Source organism: Nothobranchius furzeri, chromosome 2 (genome assembly GCF_043380555.1).
Source record: "Nothobranchius furzeri strain GRZ-AD chromosome 2, NfurGRZ-RIMD1, whole genome shotgun sequence".
In the NCBI taxonomy this organism is placed as follows: Eukaryota; Metazoa; Chordata; class Actinopteri; order Cyprinodontiformes; family Nothobranchiidae; genus Nothobranchius; species Nothobranchius furzeri.
In genome coordinates, this window is record NC_091742.1 from 71,906,719 (window position 1) to 71,928,075 (window position 21,357).

The 21,357-nt window shown below is 42.0% G+C and overlaps 1 protein-coding gene across 1 annotated transcript; it reads right to left on the minus strand.

The window, feature by feature from the left end:
* Positions 1 to 3: 3 nt before the first annotated feature.
* LOC107374340 (NLR family CARD domain-containing protein 3) lies at positions 4 to 20,602 on the minus strand (the record flags this gene model as incomplete). The annotated part of the gene is made up of 7 exons (XM_070547836.1): positions 4 to 1,120; positions 2,309 to 2,482; positions 2,851 to 3,024; positions 10,227 to 10,400; positions 11,568 to 11,744; positions 18,511 to 20,299; positions 20,461 to 20,602. Coding segments are annotated over 7 exons (2,646 nt in total), but the record flags the coding sequence as incomplete, so codon positions are not given.
* Positions 20,603 to 21,357: the final 755 nt, after the last annotated feature.

The window sequence follows — 21,357 nt, forward strand, 5'->3', positions numbered from 1 at the left end:
ACATGAAGCTTCAGATGCTTTATTAGCAATCATCACTTTATGGTGAAACATTGCTGCATAGAAAGAGTTACATGAGGCTGTTCCTGATTCTGCTTGTAGTCTAGAAGATGTGAGAGCAGGTGTGAAAGTCTAGGTGTTGTAGTTCTAGAAGCAGCTGTAATAATAATAATAATAATGCATTAAACTTATATAGCACTTTTCTAGACACCCAAAGACGCTTTCACACACTCTCACATTCACACACTGCTAGTGATGGTTACTTGTAGCCACAGCTGCCATGGGGAGTTCTGACAGAGGCGAGGCTGCCATTTGGCGCCGTCGGCCCCTCTGACCACCACTAACACAGGCAAGTTGGGTGAAGTGTCTTGCCCAAGGACACAACAGCAGGATACCCCTGGTGGGAGCTGGAATCGAACCCATGACCCTCCGATCATGAGGCAACCCTCTACCACCTGAGCTACTGCTGCCCCAGCTGTGATCACAGATGGTCAGGATGAAAACAAATATAACGGAATGGAGCCTTTAACTGATGCAGAATCAGACGCTGTCATGTGAAGCTGCTTCAGCCTTGTAGAAATGAAGCAGTCAAAATAAATGTTTGTGCAGCAGGATCATTTCCTCTGATGAAGCAGACAGTGGTGTCAGTGAACTCCAACACTTTCTCATCTAGAGCCTGTTCAGAGAACACAGCTGTTACTGTTACCACAGCACATCTGGTCCATTCACAACGTCTGGATAAAAACTGTAGATATGACCAGACAGTGATAGTTGATCAGACTGTCAGCTGTTGTTTTGTTGTGTTGATGCAGTCTTGGGAGTAGTTTGACAGCAAACACGATACCAAAGAGGAACAAAAGCACACGTCTCTTTGAGATTTTAGAGCAAGACGGCAAGTTTCAGTAAAAGTTCACTTGTTGGGATCTTTGCCATCATTTGATCTCGACATGCTTCAGAAAAATAAATCCAAGCTGTTACTCAGGTCCATCACATTATAACATACAAACACTCATCATCATGATCCAGTCAGAGTCTCTACACAAACTGCTGCTTCAGCCTCTGAGGATCATCAGGAGTCAGCTCATCTTCTCTCCTGGTCAAAGGTCATCATGACTCCTCCCACCTGTAGAGAGTAAAAGAGAGGAGGTGACTTCCTGTTTCCAGACTCTCTCCTTCAGCCTTCAGTCAGTGATGCAGCACATCAGCAGCAGCTTCCTTTCAGCTCTCATATTAACGTGTTGGAGTGAAGCTCACACACCTGCAGAGACTTTTAACATTAAATGTACAAAGACCACGTAGCTCCTAAATGGAAGCCTTCTGAAATCAGAGCCAGTGATTTACAGGCTGCAGTCAGACTGATCTCAGAGATGTGACAAAAATCAAAGTGACCAGCTGTTTCCTGTTGAAATGAGACAACAAACAGTCTGAGATCAGATCTGATGGAGACACTGAAGGTTGGTTTATGCTTGACGCGTCCGCTAGGGAAGCACGGCTCCGCTTCGGCAAAATTGCATTATTTTAACAACCACGCCCCTCCACCGCGCCTCCGCACGGCCAGAACTTTCCGCACCGCGCACCTAGGAAATTTTCTAACCAAGCGGACGGTCGGACACGGAAAAGCATGGCGGACTGGCAAGAACTAGTATGGCAGAGGTTTGTAAATACAGACATTTGTATGATTCAGCTCTCTAAGATCACGTGATCAACATGTTGTTAATAATTCTTGGAGAGAAATAGCTTGCACTGTTGGAAAAGACGAGGACGCTGTTAAAAAATGCTGGAATGCCATGTTGTAAACAACAGTAATTTTTACTTCTACTATGGTGTAGTGTTGGATGCATGCCGTAGAGCTCCATGCTGCCCCGTTCAGTTTGGGAGAATATTGGCTCACCGCAGAGACAAGCCGCATGAACCATAAACGCTGCAAGTTGTGAAGCGTGTTCCATCCGCGAGCCGCATCACCAAGCGGAAAGTAAATGCGTCAAGCATAAACCAAGCTTTAGATCAATGTGGACCATTGTCTCTATACATGTTGAAGGCTGTCAACAGGAATCTAGCTTGATCTCCTGGAGACCTGAACACAACAACAACACTCATCTTCACATCAACACAAGCTTCTGGCTCTTCTGATTGGCTGATTGTTGTCCAATCATGAAGCCTGTCACCATTCTCCTCTCACAGCTGGACTGAGGAAAGCAGCCACTGGGAAGCTGCAGCTTTACTGGAAACACTGGATCTTTGCTTTGGTCCTAACTGGGTTTAGTCTAATCCTGCTGACAGCAGCCTGGACTCACTCCACCCAGATACTGACCTCAGAGTCTGCAGGTTGTAGTCTGGACTCTCCACTAGATCCAACAGCTTTTTAACATTTAGAGCCTTCAGGTTGTTCCGTCTCAGGTCCAGTTCTGTCAGAAGGGACGGGTTGGACTTCAGAGCTGAGACTAGAGAAGAACAGCTGATCTCTGACAAACTGCAGCTACTCAACCTGAATAAAGAAGAAAAGCAGTGAGCTGAAGCCAACATGATGCAGGTTAAAATAGAAACATGAACTAAATCAATAAAATAAACTCATTTATTTTCATGTCAGAAACACAGAAACATCAACTGATTTTTAACATTTTATTCAGTAAAATGTATTTAAAGTTTAAAACAAGTAGATACAGAAACTATTTTTGTTCTAAAGAAAGTTTTTTTCAAACTTGTGGAAAAACTCAAAAGTTTTGACAAAATGTATGTATAGTTCAAAGTTTTGAAGTGAACAAAATTTTTATTTAAAAAAATTATTTATGAAGAATCTGAATGATTTTATTTTGTTAAACACAGAAAAACCTTCAACAGCTGCAGTGAACTGACCTCAGAACCTTCAGTCTACAGTCTGGACTCTCCAGGAAACCACAGAGCTCCTTCACTCCAGAACCAGACAGGTTGTTCCAGCTCAGGTCCAGTTCTGTCAGATGGGATGGGTTGGACTTCAGAGCTGAGACCAGAGAAGAACAGCTGATCTCTGACAAACAGCAATTCCTCAACCTGAATAAAGAACAAAAGCAGTGAGCTGAAGACAACAGGGTGCAGGTTAAAACAGAAACATTAACTAAATCAAACTTTATTCCAGTATAAATGGTGACTGTCCATATCACGAGACACCAAAGATAAAATAATAAATTAATTAAATAAAGACAAGGAATAAAGGTATAAAATGTGTAAAACAAATAAAACACATTCCCATCACAAAGCATAAAGGCAGTTGTTCCGATGTTTAAAAGACCTGAGGGATACCTCGTGTCTCTATATGTTAAAGCTGACAGGCTTCGACTACAATGTTAGCGGACAAACTCAAACCACACACATGAGTTTCTATATGTAGTTCCTCAGTAGTGCATGAAAGGTAGGGATGTTACTCCTGACAAACATCTGACCTGCAGAGGTCCGTGGTGGGAGCCTCAGGAGGATTCTAAATGCATCCTGATAAGCCACTTGTAGTTTCTTCATTCCAGCCTGACTAGAAGTGCAACACAAGTGGGCCGTGTAGAAGGGAGTGCAAGTGGAAGGACAAAGGGCCACTTTAACATGGTCTGAGCACATGCCACTGTTACTGTACCAGAGTGTTAGCCTGCATGTAGAGCTCAGAGCACTGTCTCTTAACATCATCATCATCATCACTTCTTAGAATGGGCCCCAAATGTCTGACTTCTCTCACCACATCCAGGACTTGGTTTGTTAAATAAAAGATGGAAAGTTCAGTTTCTGCTCTTCTTTAGGTGCAGCAATCATGGCAAGACTCTTTTTAGGGTTAAACATGATGTCACATTGTTCACCATAGACCCTGAGCAGCTGCTGCATGCCAGCACTTTAGGGACACAGGAGGACTAGATCATCTAGGTCTCAATCTCAGTCATTTACAAGGAGGTGGCCCACCAAGCACCCAGTCTAGCGATCATTCAGTGCATCAGGCAGATCATCAGGGTACAGGCTAAAGAGGACAGGAGACAAGACTCCACCTTGTCTGACTCCATTACATACAGTGAAGGCTTCAGAGACTTCCATTCCCCACTGAACCTGCAACATCAGTCGGTGAGAGGACCAAAAATGCTAAATCCTGATTCTATCTGCAGGGAATCTCTACTTTGTAGTTTCAGATCCAGTTTATGGCGATTAACTCTGTCAAAGGCTTTGGAGGCATCTAAAAACACATAAAAACAGATGGATTCTGTCTCATAGACTTACTTCCAGTTTCCTTTAGAGCACAGATACATAAGTCCGTACTAAGCAGACTTATAACCACACTGATGATCACTTGCTGCTATAGACTCTTGAAAACACTTTAGACAACACTGTTGCCAGGGCAACTGACATGTAATTATCCATGCAGGATATCCTTCCAGTAGTTTCTTTCACCACAGGAAGTAAAAGATCTGATAACATGTGATCAGGTCAGCTAGCATGCTTCAACCAACCAGTAAAGCACAATGAGAGGAACACATGGACTCTTCCACTAGCATACTACATGTGCTCTGCTGAGAACTGCTCAAGGCCACACACTTTGTTTAATGACTTTTTCTCAGTAGGAAGACAAACTTCATCTGCTCAGACAATCAGGCCACAACTACAGTCAATATTGCCGACATTGAACCTTTCACTATTGACACAGTTAAACATCCTGCAATAGCGTTTCCTTCATAATTTCAGCAATATTCTATCTCCAGGTACTCCATCAATAGTTGCTGCTAGCAGAGACTTTATGACCTAAACCATTTCTATCAGATTCATTCATTTTATTATGTCAGAAATGCAAAAACATGATTTAATATTTTATTCAGTAAACGTTATTTAAAGGATCAAACAAGCAGAAACGTGTTTTAGAAAATTTTTATTTAAACTTTTGGAGAAACTGAAAAGTTCAGAAAAAATAAAAGTGCAGATTAAAAATGTAAAGTGAGAAAAGTGTAGTGATAAATATAGATTTATGTGGTGTAGATTTAGCTTGTTTAGTTGTTTATAATCTTATATTAATTAATCGGGGGACCACCAAGCCTTCGTTAGTGTGAACTTGGAACACTTGAATTGATATTCAGATTTGTTCAATGTGATCAGTCTCAAACTGAACACCACAAATTAACCTGAAGGATGAATTCTTGCCAGAATGTGCCGACTATTCTCGAGATCGCTAGAAATGATCAGGCATTATTTACGTTTGTGAGTTTATTACAAACATCAGTTAATACATTGACAAATGGATCAAACACATCTTATAGTTTCATGCATGGAATTAAGAAAATGGTTAAATCCGAAGCTTTATGGCAGTGATATTAAATAACTGATCTGTAATAAAAGTGGAAATTTGGTGACACACACAACGTTATAGTAGAATGGGGAATAATTTCTACAAGGGAACAAGTGAATTTTCATGTGAGTTTATGGGGAATGGTTGAGTGGGTTTGTGTGTGTGTGTGTGTGTGCGTGTGCGTGTGCGCGTGTGTGTGTGTGTGTGTGTGTGTGTGTGTGTGTGTGTGTGTGTGTAAGCAAATAAGGGTTTGTTGCGGCAGATAAAGAAGAATAAATCTTGAGAGCTAACAAGAATTTGGATTGAAATAAAACACGCCATGAAACGGGATCATCTGAATTCACTAATCGGCTTAGCAGACAAGTCAGCCAGATGAAATGATTCACAGACCTGTTTCCGTCGCCAGGGGTGACCAAAGGGCTGAAACAGCCAGAGAAGTCCTCGCTTGTGTGAAGCCTTCATGGACTAACTGAGTTAGAGTTGCCTCTGAGTTTTACTCTAACTTTTGAGAGCTAATGACTTAAAAACTTTGAGAGCGACGGCGTTGCTAGGCGAGATGGAAAAGCCTAGCAGGGATTTGCGCTTAAGGCGTCCTTTGTTCTTTGCTCTGCCGTCACGAGGTTAAAACCAGGGGCCTCATTCATCAAGCTTGCTTACGCACAAAACGGGGTCGGAAAACTGCATAAGTTACTTTCCACGCAAACTTTGGGATTTATGAAAGAAAACTTAGTGGAAAATTGTGCACAACTTTAAGTAGACTAAGGACCTGGCTTACGCACATTTTGGACATGGAGAGCACCTGCAGTGCTGCTGCTGAGAAGGATAAAAGTATGAAATCCTGCAGTATTATCACTTGTACCGCTTCCTTTTCACACACAACAAGACCCCCACATGCACACACACGCGCGCGCGCACACACACACACAGCCTGAAGCGCAGAATACGGAATGCAGAATATCAGCAGGGGGGCAGATTGAAACAGAATGTCATGCATCTGTGACAGTGTGCGTCCTGTCACTGTGACCCGATCGATCATGCGCCCTGGCTACTTGGACAAGGGAGATCTCCATTTGGGTGACTGGTTAGCGCATGACTTTCACCTGGGAGTCTGAGGATCGAATCCCGATTGGACCATTTTTTTAATATCCGCCACAGATCTCTGAAGAATTCTCAACATTGACGGCTTCAGCAACGCTGTGCCACTCAGTGGATTTTCTCTTATTTGTTTTGCAAAAGCACTTCCTTTCATTTCTCCTCCTCACCCACAGGCAGGCACGTGCAGAGGGGGGTGCGGAGGGTGCTTGAGACCCTGCCCCTTTTGTCCCATGTGCCCAAAGTGCCCTTTTTGAGGCTGAATGATTTTTTTATATATTTATTTATTTATTTTTTTTTTTAAGAATTTTCTGTTTGTGCCCCCTCAACAATAACAAAAATAATAATTAATAAAATTTCTGTTTAATAAAGCTATATAGCTGGCGTGAGTCACGTGACCACCTTCCCTTCCTGACGCCAGAGTGCACAGCCGGTCAGCGCCCACGTTTCCTTCATGGCCGAGCGAGCGGTGCAGAGCTTTTAGGACATACTGATTGGGAGAAACGGACTAACACTGGTAAGTAGGATGCACACTACTATACACAGTTATTAGATTATTTTGTACATTATTAAGTTGTTTTGTGGCACTAGGTGTGTGTGTGATATATTACTAGCTGGGTGTGTGTCTGTGGCTGGGTACCGACTCTGAACCTCAGTAGCTTTAGGATTAACCAAAAACATTCTGTACATAAGTACTTGTACGAAAATATGTTTTCAATCTTAAATATTGGGAATTTGCCAATAAAATGTCATTGTTGTTAACTGGGTACAGCAAAGTTGCATTCCTATCGCTGTTGCGCGTCACATGACTGGGGTCTCACACACAGCCCTGCTTCCTGTTTACAGAATCACTTCCTGGTTCGCAGACTGATAAAACTTGAACAAATTTAAAATTTTGCTACCTTTTGTGAAAGGAAATAAGAAAAATACTAAAGGTAACATCCGTCACAAGTTTTGTGTTACTAAATATTCAGTCCTTGTCTGTAAATTCGGTCCAGCGTTTTAGGGAACATAGTTTTGTTTTAGATTTTAAGGTTTCTCAGCCCTTCTGGTGGGTTTTATAGTTCACTAATACTATGCACATTCTCAAAATGTTGGAGTTTATATTTGCTCTCTTTTTGAATGCATTGTATTAAAAACAATATGTTTCAAAGATGTACATTTAAAAAAATACTGTTTTGACAGCAAAATTATTTTATCTGTACACGTCTCTGTTTTGCACAAAGAAGATAGTAAAACTGAATGAAAGCATAAAAATTTTTTATTCTTTATTTTTATTATAATTACTAAAGCACTATGATTAAAATATTATGGAAATATTCTGGATCAGCATCATGAAGCAAATTATATACAGTTAGTTTTCTGGAAAAGGAATGAAATGTCCCAGTATGTGTGTGCATGAGGTTTATATGCATGAAAACATATTTGTAAATTAATTATGATATACCATTGTACAGACATGCCTCGTAAGGAGAGGAGGCGGAAGCAGCCACAGAAAGAGCTATGTGAGGCAGCTGAAGGCAGTGGGTCCCTCACCAGCTGGATAAAAACAGAGTACAGGTAAGTTGCATCACAGCAACAAGTTTAGAAACAATAATATACACAACTCATCATGGATCATGGATTAGGTGCAAGACCTGTTAAATGTGAATAACTACATAATTCATTCATACAATAGCTAATGTTGCCTTGTTCTCAGATGGACAGCAGGTGGAGAGTGATAGATCACCTGAGGAGATTGAAGACACACACACACACACACACACACACACACACACACACACACACACACACACACACACACACACACACACACACACACACACACACACACACACACACACACACACACACATTCTTATCTCTGACATAAACTCCTCTATTATCCACTAATGTTTAGATTTCCATTTATTCACCACAGGTTTTGTCTCAGATATTTCTGTCTTACAGTTCTGAGAGTTTTCACCAATTTTTGCCATTTTTTTATGATCTTACATTAATTTTGTAATTGACTAACATTTCTCCTCTGTTGGTTTTACTACCTACAGTCTGAGATCAACACAGCCTTACCCTCCAGCATCACCAGCAGCAGCAAGAGGAGCGACCCTGCAACAGCTACACTGTACCCCATCATCAGGTAAAATAGGACAGCAATAGATCAGGAGGTGGAGCAGGTTGTCCAGTAATCGGAAGGTTGCAGGTTTGATCCTGACTTCAATCAGAGATTGATGCTGTTGTGTCCTTGGGCAAGGCACTTAACCTGCTTTGCCTGCTGGTGGTGGTCGGAGGGACTGGTGGCGCCTGTGCTCAGCAGCTTCACCTATGTCAGTGCGCTCCAGAGCAGCTATGGCTACATCATAGCTCATCACCATCAGTGTGTTAATGTGTGTGTGTGAATGACTGACTGTGTTGTAACGTGCCTTGGGGGGTTGTAGAACCCTAAGAAGGCATTATACAAATACAGACCATTTACCAAAACAAGTTATTTTTGCTTGACATTGTCCTTATATGGTAAGGGTGTATATAATGATTCGTTTCCATTTTGAATTTCTAATAAATATGATTTGTTACTCAGCCAGGTATACTGTGGTTATGTCATGGTGTTAGAAAATATTATTCTGTGTGCCCCTTTTTAAATTTGAGCACCCGCCCCTTCAGAGGTCTCTGCACAGCCCTGCCCACAGGTACCTCAACTTCTGCTTCTGTGAAATTGTGCTTCTTTGATCTGCCTTGATCTATGGTCGCCATGGTCATTGGCAGAGCGCTGCAACAGCCGGCTTATGTATATGCATGAGATCCACGAGGCACTTTGCACTGACTATTTATGGCAGTAAGTGGGCGTGGTGAGGGCGGGATGTGACTAAAAAGCAGCTGGGAACCTTAGATAGTTTCTGATTTACGAAGCGGAGATTACGTGCAGCTGTGCGTACTCCATGTTTGATAGATCACAAACCTACTTGGCGTAAGTACATTTTTTTTGCTGAGCTTCAGTACGGTTTTAGTAAGGATTCTACGCAATGTTTGAGAAAGGAGTCCCCTGGCCTTTATAACCTTGCTTGGTCATGCCCACATGTATTCCACTCACTAACCACTGGATGGCACTATGAATCTTTCAAATAACTCAACCTTTCCAACAGTGAAGAGTTCATATCACAATTTACCAAAGTGATCCACATAACGCCTCAAAAAGTATTACTTTAAACAAAAAAGAAGTAAATTCATGTCTTAAGCTTGACTGTATTACTGTTAGCATTAATTTTAATTGGTGAAACAAAAATAGCAGAGGCTTAACATAAAAGAAAAATCACAAAACAAGCAGTTAGGTTTGTAACTGATAAGAGTTTAAACATTTACTTTGAACACCTTGATTTTTAAAGGTGAACATCCTAAAACACATTTTGACTGTGGATAAACAGAAATACCAGGGTTTTTATGAAGACTAAATTCTGGAACCTTCCAGAACAAGCCCTGAGAAGTCGTACAAGTCTTTGGTGAGAGTAAGGTCTTCCTCCTGTCGTCCTGCTTCTGCGATTGGTAAAGTAGGGAAAAACAAGTCACTTGGTAAAATTTATGTCCCTGGGAGAAGGTAGGAGTTAGCCAGATGTGCTGAAAAGGGAATCTTGGAATGTATATGACTACAGCCAGTTTCAAATCCCCCTTGTTTGCTGCTAAGTGTGAAAGAAAGAAAACTTTGTGTGAAAATGGTATTGTTCTTCTTCGTGTGAACCCGACAAAAGTTTAACTGAGGAAATGAAATGTGGATTTCTGCTACAAAAGTATAAATGTTTATTATTATCAGTGAATGATTTTAGTTTGTTAAACACAGAAAAACCTCCACCAGCTGCAGTTAACCAACCTCAGAACCTTCAGTCTACAGTCTGGACTCTCCAGGAAACCACAGAGCTCCTTCACTCCAGAACCAGACAGGTTGCTCAGACTCAGGTCCAGTTCTGTCAGATGGGACGGGTTGGACTTCAGAGCTGAGATCAGAGAAGAACAGCTGATCTCTGACAACCTGCAGTACATCAATCTGAATAAAGAATACAAATAGTGAGCTGAAGCCAGCAGGATGCAGGTTAGAACAGAAACATGAACCAAATCATCTAAATAAACTACAATAATACTTTTATTATTCTGGTTTTATCCAGAAATGACTCGCCCCTTATGGTTGCATTTAGCCAAATAAAACAATTCCTCTTGTGTCACAGCCTGCTTTTAATCCCAAATGAACAAAAGTAATTTCTTTTGTAATTAAATTAGCAGGTGTGTGTTAACCTGAACACGTTGAGCACATACATGATCAAAGCTTTCAGTGTGTCAATTGTGGACGAGCCACCCTAAAGGTGCAGGCTTGGTGTTGGCACCCCCAAAGGCTTCCTGTAGTCCAGCTAATCTGAGTCTAACACTGAGAAAAGCTTGTGATGGACACGTGATTAATGCTTTCTTCATTAGTGTGGTGAATGGAGCATTCTGGGATTTACTAACAGGGTCTTTCTTTCTACCTGATTCAAGGCCTGAGAGAGCCGTGCACGAAGGTTCCCATAAAATTCATTTATTTTAAATTACACCACCATCTGGCCCTCACAGAGTCTGCTGAGAGAAGTTCTGGCCCTTGGACAAATAGAGTTCATCAGTTCATTTCTTTTTCTAACATGAAATAAAAGATAAAAAAAAACAGGATGAAACCAGCAGCTAATGGTCCATGTAACGTTTCCAAAAACAGACTCAGGATTTCAACAGTATTAATGTTTAAAGTTCCAACAACAAATCCTGATCCTCTCATCCATCTCAGGTGTCCCACAGTGCCCACCTGCTGCTGTGTTTCTGTTGCTTAGCAACCACTTCATCAATGCCTTCATAAAACTCAGCAGCAATCTTCAAGTTAAATGAAGTTTATGATAATAAAATGAGCAGATAGTATCTGAAAACATCTAACAGAAATATTTGTTCTAACAATGGCAGCATTGCAGCTGTTCATTAATTAAAGAACTTAAACATCTACAGCGCCTCCTGCTGGGCTCCTGATTAATTTACCTGAAGTCTGTTTAGTCCTTGAACTCTGTTATTGTGGAGCTGACATGAATGTATGAGGATATGGTTGAATGCTGGAATCAGGTCACATGATCTCAATATTTGACCCCCCAACGTGCTCAGAAACGTAAACACAGAAAACCTCAAACAGCTGCAGTGAACTGACCTCAGAACCTCCAGTCTACAGTTTGGACTTTCCAGTCCAGAACTCAGAACCTTCACTCCAGAACCAGACAGATAGTTTTCACTCAGGTCCAGTTCTGTCAGATGGGACAGGTTGGACTTCAGAGCTGAGGACACAACTTCACAGTGAGTCTCTGAGAGTCCAGAACCAGAACCAGCTCTGAGATGAGAAAAATTCAAGTCAGTTGTAATGATAAACATTTTGAAATTAAACGATGACTTAACAGTATAGCATACCAATGGTCAAGTTTTCATCAACATGAGCAGAAACTAGCATTTAATTTGCAGCAACAAACTGCGTCACACATCCAGGGACGCATAACATCTGTCTAGCCACCAAGAAAGAAAAAAAGGGATTTTCAACATGCAACCAGTCAAAGAAGCCATAATATTTTTGCTCAAGGTCTCATGCAGAAGTGGAGATTCCTGCACTTTTACTCTGAATAAAGATCATCTGCCTTGAATTATAAATGACTTTACAACTTAAAGGTTGAAATAATCAAATGTGTTAAGTGAGCAAGATGTTTGAAACCTATTGTATAATCTGTGTAATGGAAAATAGTAAAGTTATGTGGGCTAAATAAATTGCTTTAAAAGCTATTTATTTCTATTCTCATTACTTGTGACCGATAGCTGTAATAGTCTATTAATTATAGAATATCACCTTGCTTGGTCTTAGGATGATTAATTAGAAGGTTCTATGATTCTTTTTAATACACAACTGGAGTCTGGGAACATCACATAACTGGGAATTAATGTCTCTCCCAAGCTGGCAGATCTAACCAAACTAAACGACATCCCGCTTTTAAAGAAAGTGAAAGATGATCTTGCAAGATGGAAATCCTTACCGATATCACTGGTTGCAAAGACTGTTATAACTGACCTGTTTTCAGATTGGTGCAGGGTTCTTTACATTGATGTTTGCCTGCAGTTTTATCGTTCCGCCACTAGGTGGCAATCACAGCGCATTAATGTATGGTTCTGAGTGTTTTGCAACTCAGAGAGGTCAGATCATTCTTTCCAGCCTTTAGTGTGCGTCCATTGAAAGTGAGTAATCCTATCTGAGCTGTACTTTGCTCTGAAACACCTGAGACACCTGGTACTTGTGTATGAATGTCATAAGGCGCTTTGAGGTTGTTTTCGGTTAATATTAGGGGGCTAACTGCCAACCATCTGCAACTCCTAGCTGGTTAGCATAAACAGTTAAGCTCTGAATGACCTCTCTCGTTGCTGTTACTGTTGTAGCTGAGTGCTATTGGGTTGAAATGTCTTATTTAGTGTTGTGTGCTGAATACATTGATTCACTATTGGCAAGGGAAATTCTTAGTTGTATGGTTTAAGCTGTACGTTTCTTAAGTAGTTTTTGGTCAGCTCCTTTATTTATAAAGACTACAAAAACCAGTGATAACCCTACCATACATCAAAGGCATAACAGAAAAAATAAGAGCAACAATGAAAAAAACACAACATAAACACACCAACAACACCATTCACAACAGTTAGAAACAGATTAGTACACCCAAAAGACAAGATACCAGCTGGACTTAAATGTGGAGTCATTTACGAAATCCCATGCAAACTCTGCAATAAAACATACATAGGAGAAACCGGACGCCAACTCAACACACGAACAATAGAACATAGAAAGGAGTGCGAGAAAGAGGCAAGTCGAAAACACACAAGAGCAGCAAAAGAAGAAGCAGAAAGTACTATAAAGAAGTCAGCCGTAACAGATCACTGCACAAGAGGAAACCATATAATGGACTGGGACAACACAAGGATCAAAAACATCGAACAACAGAAATACAAAAGATGGATAAAAGAAGCCATAGAGATAAGGAGACGTGGATGTGGGACCATGAACAGAGATGATGGAGTTTACACGTTGGATCGCGCATGGGACTGCATCATCAGAGAGGGGAGAGTGGGCAGCAGAGAGCGACAACGTCCACTGCTGCCCGCGGATAAAAGGAGAAGGAAGTGACGCCACCATCAGCATTAGCCTGACGAAGTTTGCAGCCGCAAACGAAACATTACAGGTAAATAAAACATCTGTGTTTTAAAAAGAACTAAAAGATGGAATTAGAATTTCAACTAGGGCAGAAACGAGTCCTCGAATAATTCTAGTACAAAAAGTCCTCGAATCAAATTCTCTGCCTCGAAGCTTCGTTTAATTCACGGCTTTGCAATCGCCCGTGGTCATGTTTCACCCGGACCGAAATAAGTGACGCACATACACACTGCACTGAATGCAAACGCGAGTAGCGAACGCAACTTAACTTTCTTTTAAGCCATGGCGGACAACGTGGACCCCGGTGGAGTGCGAAAAAGACACAAAATGTCAAAGATGTGGGACCATTTTCACGTTGTAAGGCGGAAAACGTAGTCCAGTGTAAATACTGTAAAATGGATTTAGCCTACCACAACACCACATTCCTCGATGCTGCAACCTGACCAGGAAACATCCACATGGAAATGTCACTTCTGCAGGCGGACTCGGAGCCTCTACAAGATAATGCATTTTAGCCTGTATTTCTATATATTCTGCAGACACTGTGACTTTTCCATTTGTAGCACTCAGTTTCAGCTCACACCGTACGTCTGGTAGCAACACGTCGGACTTAAAATGTGCTAAAAATAGCAGTTTTTACAACACGTCGGACTTTTTACTGTGTTGTTATTGATGTCTGTTGTCCTTCGGGATTGCTGCAGGAGGACACGGGTATTTATGAGAGGAAAACGAAAGAAAGTAAATAAATGTTTTGCGATCAGTATAATTTGACATAACCACGGCAAACATGCTTTCGACAATCCTTGTTAGTGTGAGACAAAAAAAGTGTAGAAATTAAAACGAACGTTTGTTAATAAGGAAACAGCAGGCGAGCCATGTTTGCGCATGCGCCGTAAGCGGTTCTGGTTCTGTTTGGGCCACAGCAGCTCGCATTGTTTACTGTGAAGTAAAGTTGAAGTGCTGAAGTTTTGAAAACCAATTTTGAATAAAACTTGAAGAATAACTGGAAATTGCTTGCTCATTTTAAGAGGTCTTTCATATTTTATAACATGCTATTTGATATAATGGTTTACAAACGCAAAAGAGTCATTTATTAGAGTACTCAATTAATCGATAAAAGATTCGATAGAGTACTCGATTACAAAAATATTCGATAGCTGCAGCCCTAATTTCAACACAGCAAGAACACACTAAAGATGTTTGATATGTATAATTCCCTTGTGTAACCACATGTTTAGTTGTATGAGAAATAATTACTCACAAGCTATTACTGAAGATTCTGTATTTGTTTATTCCTTGTAGGAAACCACACTCACACACACAAACATCCACCCATGTATTCTGCATCTGCTACCAAACCAGTCAGATACCTGTATGGAGAATGTTTGTGCCTCAAGCCTGATTCATGCTTCTCCGTCAGCTCCGCAAGGGACAGACACGCACGGACTGATGGAAGCATTTTGCTCTCATACTTCTCAGTCTCCTGGGGAGTGTTGCAAAACAATTACCCAGTAGGACAACAGAGGGCGTATCACTGTTCTGTGGTACCCTGTCATGTATCGGTCCAAGATAGTGTGTTTATATTGTGTTTTTTGTATATAAGAGATTTTTAACACAGACATATTTGTCTCTCATCCTCCTCCACCGCTTCATGCGCACGCCACCTCTAAACCCACGTTTCCTGTCATTTCCGTCCACCAATAAAATGCTTGCTGCGCATCTTTTCACTCCTCCAGTCACGGGGAATTAAACGTTCATGTTTTTAGAGTTTTTTCGCGAGGCATTCTTCAAGCTGCTCCATGTCTGCCGCTAGTTATCCTCGGCTCTCTTTATGTTTTTGAGGGCGCAATGCTGGCATTGTAGACAACAGCGGCGTCCTGACCAATCACAAGCTTGCGTTGTCCGTCTCGACTGACGGATGTTTAGAAAAGAGAGCTCGACTCTGTCTGACCTTGCGGAGAGCTCTGAGTTGCACTAGTGCAGTTGCACTAGGTTGCACTAGTGTCTCCGCACTGATGCAGATGGAGAAGCATGAATCAGGCTTAATTAAAGAAGAACTCAAAGACAACTTTGGAGCTGGACATTCACTAATTATTTCCCACTCTCCTGAACATATAACCGCTGTCCTGACCCGACGCCTTGCAGTGATTGCTAATCTTCAAGGGACTATAAGGAAGTTTGACAGCCAAAACATGTATAGAAATAATAAATTTCTTCTTCATACATTCTCCTGCAATGCCCTGGTCCTGTAGAATGAGCCCTGGCATTTTTACTGTGATTGCCTGTTTTTCTGTAAAATCACAGAAAAAGAGAGATGCTCGGGTCGAGCAGGCTGCTTCATGCGCGTTCACGCTCAGGCATAGCCCGTAGCATTTGCTATCCATCGCTTGCAGCAGAGTGCCAACTCCTGTTCCTAACGCCTAGTGACAAACCTAGCTACAGTTCTGAGGACCCTTAGCTACTTTCTGTAGAACTTTCTTCTAGATATTTCCTGCAAATTAGCAACAAAATAGCCATTTTTGCTCTGAACCGTTCTTTGGATTGACGTTGTTTCAGGTGTCAACAAGGATATAAATGTTACAGATACATTGAATGTCATTGGTGCTTTAGCTCACCTAGTAAGGTGTCTGACTCTCATTCAGAAGACCTGGGTTCATCTCCAGTTGTGAACATAATTTGTCATTTTGAGTTTCTTTTTTACATTAATGATATATTTTTTTACAGTAATAAGACGTCCAAATTTTTATTTGAGACTCACCGAACGTCATTGAATTCACAGATAAAAAAGATGTGGGTTCTACTTTCATTTTGGAACAATTTTTCAAGCAAGGGAAGGGAATGATCTGAGCATGCAGGACTGACCCATCTTAAACCATTGTCGGCTGTGCTGAAGAGAAAGGTACAGAGCCAAATTATTTATTTAATTAGCTGCGTGTTCTCCTGTCCTCGGTCCTCCGGGCCACACACACACACACACACACAGCACGTTCGGACCTCATGCACAAGCTTACTATTGAAGCTGCAGTTACGCGTTAGGCCTGAGTGGCGAAAACTTCAAACTTCCTTACAGTCCCTTTAAGCAACCTGCTATAATACTTAGATACAATACATCACTCATGGGGAAGTTTGCTACAATTAAAATTACCCAGAATAAATGACTTATTTTCAATGATCCCAAACAAGCCACCAGCTGACTGGTTCAGATCTCTGGACTCATCACTAAATTCCTTTGGCAGTATAAACCTCCACAAATTAGCTTAAAAACATTACATTTCAAAAGACCAAAGACAGAGGAGGACTGGATCTACCCAACTTTTATTATTATTTCTTAGCCAACAGGCTGCAATATATACCAAGATGGTTGCAAGATAACCCACTAGATGAGTCCTGGTTAGATATAGAACAGACACTTTGCTTTCAGACTTACCATTTATTAGCTCAAGCATGAGAAAACATGAAAGCTTCAAAAGTATTAGTATCAGCACCTCTCTGACAGCATGGTGGGAGTATCTTAAAATGACAGAGTCTTCACTAGTACCATGCAGACGCACACCTATCTGGAACAATCCTGACATTTTGCAAAATAACCAAATGATGAACCTTCCGGACTGGAAAAATAAAGGAATCCTATACCTGGAACACACATATGAAGGATTGGACGTTAACCCATTTAACAGAATAGTCTCCCAATTTGGAATGGATAACAATAGCTTTTTAGAATATCACCACATTGAATCTGTAGTTAAACAAAAATTTAAGCTTAATTAAAATTGAATTTACAAACACCACCAATGGTATTAGACTTCTATAATCTCAAACCCCCCAAACTACTGTCTAAAGTATATAAGACACTGTCCAAAATAGATAGAATAGAAATCCCTATTGAAAAATGGGAGGTGGATCTATCAGTTAGCTTTGACCAGAACTTCTGGTCCCAAACTTGTTTAAAAACTTTTAAAATGATCAGACACCCCAATTTACAATTAATTCAGTACAAAATTTTACACAGAGTACACTATACAGGTCATCGGATGTTCAAGATGGGGTTTGTGTCGTCTGACACCTGTACACACTGCACAAACAACATTCCTGACAATTACATTCACGCACTGTGGTCCTGCCCACCTGTCCAGGAATTTTGGGGTAGAGTATGTGAGGATCTGTCAAAGTCTCTGAAATGTCATATCCCAACCACCCCCTCTCTTTGTTTGCTGGGAAACCTGGACGATGTCTGGTCCCGGTTAAAACTTTTTCATTAAAAGTTTTACCGAACCAGAAGGCGTTTTAAAAAAACACAGGTTAATAAAAACCGACACTACGAAAACATTCAGTGTTTTAAAATTCCAAAGTCTGTAAACTACGATGTTAACCTTAAAACCGAGTCAAACAAGTTGACAAGAACAAAAGGTCCCTTTGAATCGCTCAGAGTTAAAACTATTAAAGTTAAAACTGATCAAACCGAAGGGGTTAAACACAAACTGATGCCTGGCGGACAGCAGAACACCTGCACTGCTGCCTCTCAGACTGCTGAAGGCACAGGCTTTTTATCCCAGGTGTGGGTCATCAGAGAGATTCATCTCAGCTGTGCTCCTCAGCAGCCTGGATGAGAGGAGGAGGAGGAGGGGCGGTTTCAGGCTGATCACCACGGCTGGGTGATCCTGTCTCCTGTATCCAAAGTGGCCAGGCTGGTGGCCATAACATTGACAAAGGAACCAAATAAACCAAGTTCAAACTCAACAAAGCTTTAATGCAGAAAGAGGAAGCAGAGTGTTGATCTGTCCACAATCAGACGACTCTGAACCTTCTGATTCACTTTGACGTCTTTTTCATTCACTAAAGTAATTTTTCTGTTTAAACTGAGCAGCTCTAACAACTACTACTGACTGATGATGCTCATCAACACATCTGGACTCACCTGAACTTTCTGCAGTTCCTCACAGCTGGAATCAGTCTCAGTCTTCCCTCTGAGGATGTGTTGTACTTCTGCAGGTCCAACTCATCCAGAACCTCCTCTGACATCAGCAGCATGTAGGCCAGAGCTGAACACTGGATCTCTGAGATTTTCTCCTCTGATCTCTTCTCTGACTTCAGGAACTTTTGGACCTCCTGATAAACTGAGAGGTCCTTCATCTCCATCAGACAGTGGAAGATGTTGATGCTTCTGTCTGGAGAGACTTTATCACTGTTCATCTCCTTCAGGTTGTTGATGGTTCTCTTGATGGTTCCTGAACCGATCTGTGTCTGACCCAGCAGACCTCCTAAGAGTCTTTGGTTGGATTCCACAGAGAGGCCATGAAGGAAGCGGACAAACAGGTCCAGGTGGCCATTTTTAATGTTGAGTGATTTCTCCATGACTCTCTTCAGGAAATCCTCCAGAGAGGAGTCTCTGTAGTCTCCTCCCAGGAAGTTCTCCATCACCTCCATGTTCCTGCTGGTGAAACAGTGAAACATGTAGACTGCAGCCAGAAACTCCTGAACGCTCAGATGAACAAAGCAGTAGACTGGTTTCTGGAGGATCACACACTCTCTTTTGAAGATCTGTGTACAAACTCCTGAGTACACCGAGGCCTCTGAGACATCAAGACCACACTGCTCCATGTCTTCTTGGTAGAACATGATGTTTCCTTCCTCCAGATGTTCAAATGCCAGCCTCCCCAGCTTCAGAAGAAGCTCCCTGTCAGCCTCCATCAGCTCCTGTGGACTGGTCTCAGGTCCTTCATGGTACTTGTTCTTCTTCCTCTTTGTCTGAACCAGCAGGAAGTGTGAGTACATGTCAGTCATGGACTTGGGCAGCTGTCCTCTCTGCTCTGTAGTCAACATGTCCTCCAGAACTGTAGCAGTGATCCAGCAGAAGACTGGGATTCCACACATGATGTGGAGGCTCCTGGAGGTCTTGATGTGGGAGATGATTCTGCTGGACAGCTCTTCATCACTGAACCTCCTCCTGAAGTAGTCCTCCTTCTGGGCATCAGTGAAGCCTCGTACTTCTGTTATCCTGTGGACACATGAAGGAGGGATCTGATTGGCTGCTGCAGGTCTGGAGGTGATCCAGACCAGAGCCGAGGGAAGCAGGTTCCCCTTGAAGAGGCTTGTCAGCAGCACCTTGACTGATGACCTCTGTGTGACTTCAGAAACCATCTGATTGCTGCTGAAGTCCAGTGAAAGTCTGCTTTCATCCAGGCCATCAAAGATGAAGAGAAGTTTCCAGACAGCCAGCTTCTCTGCTGGAATCTTCTGGAATGTTGGATAGAAAACACGGAGCAGCGTGAGAAGACTGTGCTGCTCATCTCTGATCAAGTTCAGCTCCCTGAAGGAAAGCAGAAGCACCACATGGACGTCCTGGTTCTCCAAGCCCTCGGCCCAGTCCAGAGTGAACTTCAGCACTGAGAAGGTTTTTCCAGCTCCAGCGACGCCGTTGGTCAGAACCACTCTGATGACTCCATGTTGCTCAGGTAAGGCTTTAAAGATGTCCTGGCACCTGATTGGAGCATCATGGAGCCTCTTGGTCTTGGAAGTGGTCTCTAGCTGTCTCACCTCATGTTGGGTATGAACCTCTTCACTCTGTCCCTCTGTGATGTAGAGCTCAGTGTAGATCCTGTTCAGGAGGGTTCTACTTCCTGGTTCATCACGTCCTTCAGTCACATGTTCACATCTCCTCCTCAGACTGAGCTGATGTTCTTCTAAAACCTCCTGCAGACCAACATCTGCTGAGAAATGTGACACAGAGCAGATCTGAATGCTGCAGCAGAACCTCCAACATTTTATTGGTAGTTCAATCTGAATCATCTTCATTAAGATCTGAAATCTTCATTCTGAACCAAACAAAAACGTGTTTTAAACCAACAGGTGTGCAGAAACGTCTCACCTGGTCCTGAGCTGCTCTGATTGGCTGTCTGCAGTCCACTTCTGGTTCTGGATCTGTCTCCACACTGGGGACAGGAGGGGAGTCCTGATGGAGCAGACTGGTCCCAATATGAGGTGATGCACCGTCTGCAGAAGGGTAAAGATTAAAGTAAAAACTGTGTTTCTGATGCTCAGCTGCATTCTCACCTGGTCAACTTTGTTTTAAACACTTTAGAACTCCACGAATTCATCGGTTCTACCAGATATCTGCAGAAATCCTGTTTTCCTGTCTGATGATGAGTCAAATGAGTCAGTTAGAAACACTTTTCTTACTTTGTGTCTGATGGTCCACATTCACTGAAGTGTAGAGGAGGATCCATGGACCGATCACTCTTCATAGACAGACAGCTGGGTCCTGGAGGTTCTGCTCTCCATCTGTGGTTCAGACCTCTGAAACACAAACATGTTGTAACTCAGATCACATCAGTCAGTGAGAAAATCTCTGATAAAACTATTTCAGAAGCTCTGAACACACAAACTGCTGCAGAGAATCAGAAGGTTTCATGTTTGTAACTGAGGTCAGATGAAAGCTTCTCTAGATGATGGACATCAGAGAGGAGACACCTGAAGAAGTTCAATCAGCTTCATCCACACTTTTCTTACTTTGTGTCTGAAGGTCCAGGTCCACTGAGGTCTGGAAGTCTGGACTGGGAGGAGTTGCTCCTCATAGGTGGATAGCTGTATCCTGGAGGTTCTGCTCTGTTCTCCTTGTCCTCCACAGAGACATCCATCTTCCTTTTCAGTCAGTCAGAGAGGAACCAGTTAGACTGACTGGGATTCACCAGTAAAGCATCAGGACTAAAGAGTCAGATGGAGAGTTTCACTCAGACAGGTTACCAAGTCAAGTGTTTTCTGGTGA